At 31.1% G+C, this 10,546-nt stretch overlaps 1 protein-coding gene across 1 annotated transcript in view; it reads left to right on the forward strand.

Moving 5' to 3' along the window:
• LOC147808533 (uncharacterized) overlaps nt 1–9,441 on the forward strand; it is a 34,772-nt gene extending 25,331 nt beyond the window's left edge. Inside the window, exon 8 of the mRNA XM_087162601.1 lies at nt 9,287–9,441. Within this exon, the coding sequence (XP_087018727.1) occupies nt 9,287–9,441 (155 nt within the window). The remainder of the gene's footprint in view (nt 1–9,286) is intronic.
• Nucleotides 9,442–10,546: the final 1,105 nt, after the last annotated feature.

Here is a 10,546-nt window from a genome sequence, read left to right on the forward strand (position 1 = left end):
ATTTGGAAAGCATTTTTCAAGAATGTTAAGTATCCAAATGACTTAATTTAATGAATTTAAAAAATTTTTTTAAAAAATATCCGCAAGGCAGGTTTGTATATTTGGGGCTGATGATTATGAAATCTAACACAAAACTGTAAGATCGGGGGCTCTATTCCAGCTGATGGCAGTTTTTAATTATTATTTCTTAATACTGAAAAAATTTTTTCGTATTTTTTTAAGTATGCATGTTAGTAACTAGTAATTTAACAATTATTTAAAGAACTGGAAGGCTCCGCTACCTGTTCATTTTGCTCACTAACCCTCGTGGTTGCTTCTGCATTCATTGCAGGTTTAGAGGAAAACCGGTTTATTTCCCTTTTTTTCTACTAAAATTACGATTGAATTACCATTTACATTTTGAAGGTGATTAAATTTAAGTAAATCAATAAAATTGGTACCAATCAATAAAATTAGAAAATTGGTACCTGCCGCAGAGTTATTACTCAATAAAGTTGGACTCAAGGGATAGAGCATTCTCCTCAGAATGAGGTGCACCGAGTTCGAATCCCAGTGATGGCTGAGTGATATGAATTCCACACCCGGCTTTTACCGACCACAGTGCTGACGTGAAATATTCTCAGTGGTAAGCGGATCATTTCTTAGAGTTCCCTTGGTATCAGACTAACCGTAGGAGGATTTCGTGGTTTTCCTCTCCATGTAACTCAAATGCGGGCTATGAAAACGTCCTCCACGAATGCAAAAATTTCTTCCACTACTTGATCCTGGAGTTCTCTTGTCTGCTGGATTAGGTTCAAAATTACAAGGCTACGGAATTAAACATTAGTAGTAGTAAGCTCGAATTTTTGGAATTTTATCTAGTTGTGCATAAATTTTTTATTGCTTGTGTTGCATTGTTTGAGTAGAATATTTAATTGAGAACCCTGTGGAATCTTATGATGGATGTGCAAATATTGTTTATTTATTCAGATATCACTTTTATATTTTTTCTTTGTTAATATTTGAATCATTATAAATTTTTTATCAGAACAAATATGTCTATGTCATATTAATTATTTTTCGTATATTTAAAATTATTGCTTATTTTCAAAATTATCTTAGCCCCCCTGTCGGGGCATTGCTGACCCCCTGTCGGGCTAAGTCTAGCGCCACTCTTGCAAGAGCACAACAGAGAAATAATGATATTTAAATTTCCCTCCACCTCTATTTATATATAAATCTGAGGAAAAAAAAATTGTGGAAAACCGTTATCTTTATTAATGCATTTCAGAATCTTGTTAACCACAGTTAACAACTCGAAAACATTTCTTTTTTACATAATGTTAATCATATCGCTTTCCTAAATGAAAAGATATTTAAATACTTTTACATTTGAATAAATAAAAAATATACGAGGAAAAAACATTTATTCAAAGGGCAACAAAAGTTTCAATTACCTAGAAATTATTTTTAATTTAGTGCTGCCATCTATCAGAAAAAATAGGAGTTGTATTTTCATATATTTGTTTTCCTCTGACTACGTCACAACCCTAATCTAACTTTATCCGAGAAAGAAAGGAGCAGGTCGTCGTCGTTAAAGAATCAGACCCAAAGTCCCCTCGCTCCGCCCATTTTGCGTCATAGCGATAGCTACTCCCCTTTGCACACGAAATCATCATTCTCAGCCAATGAGAAATAAGTTTCCATTTGTTAGCTCCTTCCTTTTAAAGCGCGAAATAATTTCCAAAGGAAAATTAGGAAACCCTTAAAATTTTCAGATTTAATATTTTAACCATTTTGTTGCATTCAATTTCTTTTTTTAAACTTTTCGCATGGTGAAACAATTATTTAATAATAATTACCACCTCGTTGGAAGGCGAACTTTCTGTCCCCTGAGCCATCACGGGTCGCTTAAAGCATTATGTAACTCTTTTTGCGCTAGCAAGAATCGCCAAGGTTCTTGTACTTGAATTTTTAAAAAAAAACATGCAGTTGTCTGCCTGCCAGCAATATCCTACATTCTGTACTTTTTTTAAATTTTATTTATTACTAATATTGAAATAGTTCTTCTACCAGTATTTTCTCTTTTCCCGGCGGGAACGTGTTAATGGAGGTCGGTAGTTCTTAGGGGTTACCTCAATGACTTCAAAATGTATCGAAGGTAAAAAGGGCAACAAAAAAAAATCACGCTGAATAACTTTTAAGTTAATGATCGGATCTTCACCTTCAAGCACTAGTTCTTTACAGTTCAAAGGGATGACCTAAGAGTGAGTATGGTAATTATTAAGTGTAGACGATATTTTAAGTTACGAAATCAGACACAAAAACCTACTTTTTATGAATAAACATGCCTTTTTCCAATGGATTCGGATTCCTGACAACAACAAAAAAAAAGGGTGTAGTCACAATCTAATCTGGGAGACATGGTCCTAATAGTTTGGAAAGGAGAGTCGTCCATAGTTTAGACCCCTTAGTGTCAATTTTTCTTCCGGCGTATTTCGCTATATCTTGAGAGCATTTTAAGCGAATTGAAAAGTTTTTCTACGTGATTATAAAAGTCGCTTATCCAGAAATAATTCCATGCAATATATAATTTTTAGTTATTCTTATATTTTGTAGAGGTTGAAACACTTTGAATTGTAAGCCATATAATTTCTTACATCATCTTAAAGAATAGAATTTTAAGTGAGAAAATACAAAATTTGACTGAAATCGGTTGAATTGTTTCTGAGAAATCAATTTTTAAATGGCTGACTCATTTGAATTTCATTTTTTCAAGAACTATTTGAACGATTTTGCATTTTGTCATGTAAAATCAAATTCTTTAAAAGGACGTAAAAAATTCTATACCTTAGAAAAATTTTCGACCATTAGTAAATAAAGTTACAGATAATAATAAATGTTTACTAATTAATTTTCGGACGGAATTATCTGTGGGTAAATGAATTTTGAAATTGCGTGTAAAATTTTTTTTAAGGGGTCCAAACCGCTCTTCTGACCATACTATTGGAACCATATAACCCATATTGAGTCTACCCCTTACATTCAGTAGGTCAGCAATCCGAATCTATCTAAAAAAGGTATGTTTATTCAGAGAAACATGTATTTTCTGTTTGATAGAGTAATTTAAAATATTGTCTGCACTTTCTAATTACCATATTCGAGGTCACCCCCCAAACCAAAATTAAAATAATGGAACAAAAAGTTTTCAATGTGGTCCTTCCCTTTTTTTCTTTCCCCCCCCTTTTTTTGTGCACTGTGCATAAAATTTTGCAAGCGATTTTAATTTTTCTTAGTGTCACTTTCTTGCAAAAAAAAGGAAATGAAACGTCATGTAAACTGAATCGATGAATTAATCGAACTGAATCGATGAAAATTTAGCTTCAATAAAAATTACCTTTACTCATATAATTATGTGTAAAAACAAATTCACCATTCATAAATGATAGAACTAATTTAAATAAAGAAATAATTATGTTTTTTGTTTTGATTTGATTTCTTCATTTACGTCGCACTAGAGCTGCACAATGGGCTATTGGCGACGGTCTGGGAAACATCCCTGAGGATGATCCGAAGACATGCCATCACAATTTTGATCCTCTGCAGAGGGGATGGCACCTCCGCTTCGGTAGCCGGACGACCTGCACGCGAAGTCGAGCACTTTACGGTAGAACAGTTTAACGAGGACCAATACCGCACACCCTCGGTCCCTACGCAGACTGATCCAAGTGGTCACCCACCCGCACACTGACCGCAGCCAGTGATGCTTGACTTCGGTGATCTGCTGGGAACCGTGTCTTAACGATCAGGGCGGGACATGTTTTTTGTTTTAATTTGCATTTAATTTTATATCATAAAAATTAATCAGACTTCAAAATATGAGGTTTTTTATATGTTTGAGGTGCTTATTTTTTTTTTCTAAAAGAGCTTTTTTTTATTATTAAACAATCATCTCTAAAAATAAATCATTGAGAGCATCGTCCTCAGTGCACTCTCGCTATTGTTTATAAATTAAAACTTAATTAAATTTCTTAAATAAATTACATTTTTTTAGACTAGGCATTTAATGCACTTTCGTTCATTTCGTTATCAACTACAGAATGGATACAAAATGAAAAATTAATAAACGGTTTTAAATGGAAGCAGCATTTTGCAAAGTTTGATGTTGTTTATGTTTGATAAATTACACGCTTAAGTCAGAAATATTTAACTATTTTTATAAGTTTTGAAATAAATACAAGTGAGTCTAAACTTTTGACCCGGTACTATATATATATATATATATATATATATATATATATATATATATATATATATATATATATATATATATATATATATATATATATATATATATATATATATATATATATATATATATATATAGCACAATAAAGAGAAAAACGAGAAAAACGTAAAAAATTAATAAGTTTTATTTTCTGCACTTAAACTGCAGGTATATAGAACTTAAAATATTACAGATTAATGAAAAGAGAAGAAGTAAAATTATTAAAATAAAATAAAATAATAAAAAATTAAATTTTTATATATATAAATATATTAAAAAGCAGGAAAACAAAAAAATGAAAAGATATAATCGTTTCATCTGCTCACACGATTATATCTGCAAAAGGAAGTGCTTTCTAATATTGTATCAATGTAGCCAAAGCAAAATGTATCGAAACAATAGTGTGAGGAACACTTAAAAATAAAAATTGAAACAAAAAAGAACGCAGGAAAAAAAAATAACGTAAGAAACAGAAAATAAAATGTAAGAAAAAAACAGAGCCAAACGAAATCTATAAAGTGAGTAGCGAATTCAAATAAACTTACATGCATGGAAAACTTTCAAGAATGATTCAAAATATATTCATAATAAGATTGCAAAATAAGAAAACAGAGGCGCAAATAGAGCTAATAAATCAGGAGATTTTGTTTTATGGCTCGTTCTTACTGCAGTATTGAAGCGCGTTTGATTTGTTAGTTACCAAGGATAATCATAATACTGGATAATTTAAAGAACTTTATAATTAAGAAGGTTGATATTTAATATTACAATTTTAATGAATTAAGAAAATTAATTTTTATTTTAAAAAGAGAGAAGAGGAAACGTGATTTGCCCGTTTTGCAGAGATTTTTAGACATGGTTTTGTCAGAAATAGATTTGCACATAGTAAAAATAAAAATTAATTAAGAAGTTTTTAGTTATTTTATTAGCAATAACATACAATTAATTCAATGATTTTATATAGAATTTAATTACTTTGATTGGGAAAGTATTATTTTTTTTATTCAATTTTGAAAGAGTTTGTCTATTTGCTTTTTGGATAAGTGACCATAACTACGTAATCTTTTAATTCAATTTACGTGATTAAAAATAGCATTTAAATAGTTGTTAATAGAAACATTAGAATTCCAAGTAATAAGTTTATTTATATTAAAATCGAAATCATTTCTTTTATAGCATAAATCAAGTTATTTTCTCCTTTTTCAATACGGAAATCCAAAAAATTTAAATTAATATTGTAATCATGATTACGAAGCAACATTAATTCCTCGGGATAAATATTATTCTATTAAATTGTATAATCTTGAAAATTAAAGATAATTAAGTCTTCAATATATCTAAAAACAAATTTTCTATATTATTATTTTTTAGTCGACGTGTGCTGATTCCACCCAATATGAAGCATGTGATGGAATAAAAAAAGCAAGTGTGAGTATAAGTATCACTTGATGTTATTATAAATTAATGTTTTGTACGATCTTTCGATATACTATTTAGTTATCCAGCAATCACTGAAGAATTATTTAAATTATGGTTGATAAAGTTTACTGTGGACTGTTATACTATATCAAATAAATTATAGACCACTTCTTACAATTTTAAACAAATTTTTAAAAGATATTCAAATCAAAAAAAAAAAAAAAATTTCGAACTAATCGTGACTAACGAGATTTTGAATGAAAAGATTGACTGCGTTGCAAACGCTTAATCTTGAACTCTGCTGTTGCGACGAGGTTAAATTTTACAGCTTTGTCGCTGTGACTTTTCCAAGTGTGACTCATAAGTAGCAGCGACTGTGTCAGGTAAAAATAAATATTAATTGATTAGATAATATACATTTTAAATAATTCGATTAATCTCTGCAATATTTTCAATTTACAAAAGAAAATATTTTATATCAGATATAATATTAAATCAAACCACAGAATTTTTGAGCAACAAAAACTTTTATAATATGACGCATTGTTGTAACGCTATTATAGTAAAAAATTTAATCTCGAAATTTTTGGTAGGTCAGTTATTGGCTCCTAAAAACATCAATTCAATTTAGTAAATTAAAAGTTTTCGATATTTTATTTCAAAGAATATTTATTTTTTTATTTAAATGTACAACAAAGTGTAAGTATAATCAAGAGTAAGGTAATGTTGTCAGACATAAAATATAACAGGATTATTTAAGCTCAAAATATTTTTATTACTGTATTAATATATTTTTTTCCTGTCTTAAAAAAACGTAATGCAAGGTTTGAAAACAAAAATATATGTATTTTTTTTATTTATTATTATACAATTTAAAATTGCACTTCAAGAAAAAGAAGAAGACCTCCCATACCCACACACGTGACCTATGACGTCAGCTAATCTTTATCAGCAAAATGGCGCATTAAAGTTGATCTAAGTTTCTCCACATAAGTTAAAATGTTAATTAACGATAAGTTAATTAAATACAGATCTGTGCAGCACATCGAATTAGTTGAAATATAATTCGTCCTCATCTATTTCTTTTACTTAACTTAGATTTATTATTTGTTCGTGTATTTTATTATAACCGGGAAATATTTCTGTTTTGTGTACCTGGCAACTTCGATGCATAATTAGTTTCTTTTTTTTTCCACATGGCTCTGTGTCTGTCTTTGTCTTAATTCTCTGTGTAAATATGTAGTGAAAGAAATTCTTTGAAAAATAATCCTTGGGTAAAAATTTAGAATGTGTCACTGAAGAGAATTGATACTTGACGGGCTTGGCTTATTCGAAATAGAATGAAAAGAACAGTTGCTAACCTAAACAAATGATACGTTTCAACTACCAATCAGGATCGAAAGACCCACTCGCACGTATCCCATTGTTGAATTTGGATATTTCCAAAATTTATGGTTTGTATTTAGTGTTCACCTGGCAGGTATTAATTACGTACAGCAACATATTTATCAACAAGAGATCCAGTATAGTTGGAACTAACAGACGGTTCGATTAAATATTTTTTGAAAAATATTTTTGTTGCTTGGTAGGAAAACATTGTAAGTTTTAAGCTTGTAAAAAAAACTAATTTTTCTTTTATATAATTGTAATTACAAGTCAGGTTTCAATAAAATTCAATCGAATCCTTTTTTATTAAAAAACATTGTTTTTGTGAGGCTATCAAAGATATGTATTCAAGAATCTCATTTCATCAGAATTAAACACTAAAGTATTACATCCAGGTAGTACCTAACATCTGAAAAACAGAGAAATCTAACGTTATCTTCCACAACTTTCGAATATTAGAAGGATGCAAAAAAGTCGCTGTTTTCTCAGCATTATATAACGGCATTGTTTCATACAAACTGATATTATCTAGTATTCGCAGTAATATTATTTTAATTTGGTTTGATGCTATATAATATTAGATTTACAAGTTAGATTAGATTCACATTTAATTAACATATAATTGCATACTAGACTGAGACAAGAAAAAATAAATGTTTACATCATCTTTTTAAAGATGCCTTTAGAGTATATGATCAAAATTTGATGACCATCAATTACTCTTTTGAGAACACTGCTATCGCAGAATTAATTTCTGTTTAAAACAATTCCATTGCTTGTATTTCGTTGATTAGAGATTATGTGTTATGTTGTTGTTTCCAATCTCAGCTGGGATACCAGAATCCAGTTTTTGGTATGGATGAATTAACCATAAAAATTTATGTTATGTATTAAAAAAATTGATTTCGCAAAGAATGTACAAGACCTAACAGATGAAAATTTAAACAAGATTCTTTCCAACATTGATTTTTTTTCACAATAATGTAAACGTTTTTCAGCTAAATTTTAAATATTAAGTCATTGTTATACATTTACTATTATCATTATTTTAAGCATGATAGAAATAAAACAAATATATGTACTTGCATGTAATATGTGTGTAAATATTTTTGTCCAAATGAAGAGGTTTCAAAAAGTTAAATCTACGAATTTCTTCGAGAAAATTTCTGATACACGCATGGTAAATTATATTCACAAAATACAAAAAAAAATTAAATAAAAAGAGCAACATACACGATTATTTTTGTATCTGAATAAATATTTTCTTGGATGCAAAACCTGAGAAATAAATTTTTTTGCACCTTTGGTATGAGAAATTTCACAGAAACGAAGAAATTAGGTTCTTATTAACGAGAAAAGTACTTTAACAAAGAAAAGTACTTTAAAAGTACTTTTTAAGAAAAGTACTTTGAAAAGTAATTGTCCGCAAAAAAAAGACAACTAATATATTTTAGTTCGCCGGCCACAAAAAAAGGCCGGATGGTCTGGCCGGATGCGGCCTCCGGGTCGCCAGTTGTAAACCGCTGGTACGGTCTGAAACGTACTAGGCACTGAAGAGGACTTGATCATTTTGTTAACTCAATCCAAAAAAATTAAAAAGGAGATTGACTTTGACAGATTGGCAAAGAATCGACTGCGATCCTGAACCTAGTACTATCGTCTTAAATAGTGCACACCGTCCTAGATAGTTTAGCCTAGTTAAGCTTCGATGTCCGCCAAAATAGATCGAAAATTTAAAAAAAAAGCTCATATATACAGAAATAATGTTTATAATTAATAAAACTCACTATGCGGAGCATACGGAGTTTGCTTGAAATGTTTGTATATGCAGTACTGACTATTTTACTTACACGACACCCATTTTTGCAAAATCTAAAAAATTTCTCTAAACGCCAAAGATCTGAAATTGCGAAATAAATAATAAATTCTCTTTTAAAATCCCAAATAAAAAGGCAAAAATAAAATCCAATTTTATTTATGCAATATTCGTTTATACTTACATGTTTTCGGTATTTTTAAATGGCTGACTTTAACTTTCGAAATGCTTGAAAATCAGCATATTTACCAAATTCTTTGATCATGCCCTCTTTGATCATGCGATATCTGAAATTAGTATTGTTTAAAAATTTAATTATCTTGATATATATGATGCCACATGTTCTTATACGGTCCAATGACCGATAATACTGTCTCTTCTAATTTTTTTTCCATCAGCGGCATACACACAAAAGTTGGATACGTATCCTGTACGAGCTTCAGACAGCACTCTAACCAGTATTCCATATTTTGTAATTTTTGCCGGATTATATGTTTTGATTGACAGTCTACCTCTCCACGGAATTACGCATTCATCTAGAGACAATTGTTGATCTGGTTAATATACGTTGTTAAATTTTTCCTTGAAATAATCAATGACAGGCTGGACCTTCACCAGCCTATGCGAATTGGGAGAAATATCATTATTATTACAAAAATGCCAGCTTTGCATTATTTGTAAAAATCTGTTCCTGCTCATAACCTTCGAGAAGAACGGCGTTTCTATAGATGGGTCTGTAGACCAATAATCGTAGAGAATGTCCTTCTTTACTTGTCCCATGAGAATGATCAGGCCCAATAATTTCTTCATTTCAGTCACCGTGACGTGTTTCCATTTTTTCGTTTTTGATGTAATTCTATATTTTTCCACAATTTGATAATGATATCTATTAGACTCCCTCACGAAGTGCTCAATCAGGTCACTTCCAATGAATAAATTCACAATATCCATTACGCTTTCAGAGGAACTTGGCATAATTTTTACGCCAGAGCTGCCTTCGAAAGGTTCCAAAATTATACTCTTGTCGTTCGTTGACCATGTATCATTGTTGTCTTCAACATTATTATTCATATCCTCGTCTTCTGAATCACTGTATATCAGCGGTACAGGACGTCGCTTTCGAATGACTATACTACTGCTATCACTTTCGTCATCAGAACTACTTGCTGAACGGCAGTCAAGACAATCTGACAGGTCGTCGAGATAACACTCGCCGAGACTATCCTTTCCATTCATTTCTAAGGGCTAAAAGAACTGCCTGCTTGACTGGTTGAGAACCGCTGGCTGACTGCGCTGCTTGGAGAACTGCTGGTGGGCTTTTATCCCCGTCCAAGGCTGGGAATTTGCATAATACAACCTTCATATCGATAAAAAAAATCCCGACTTTCCTCGCAGGAAAATCTAGTCGCACCCAGCTGCACGATGAAAAATCCCGACTCTTTTCGCAGGAAAATCTGGTCGCACCCAGCTGCACTCGAGAAAACGACAGCTGAATTTTTTTCAGGGCATGCTGAATTGGTGGAAAACGTAGTCACCACAGATCGGTCAAAAGTCGATTAATCGACGACCGGTCGGTAAGCGCTGGGAACAAAACGTCGATTAATCGACGGCCGGTTGGTAAGCGCTGGGGAGCAAACGTCGAATAATCGACGGCCGGT

The sequence above is a fragment of the Parasteatoda tepidariorum genome, chromosome 5 (assembly GCF_982258835.1).
Source record: "Parasteatoda tepidariorum strain Cologne lab strain chromosome 5, Ptep-v5.0, whole genome shotgun sequence".
Taxonomy (NCBI): domain Eukaryota; kingdom Metazoa; phylum Arthropoda; class Arachnida; order Araneae; family Theridiidae; genus Parasteatoda; species Parasteatoda tepidariorum.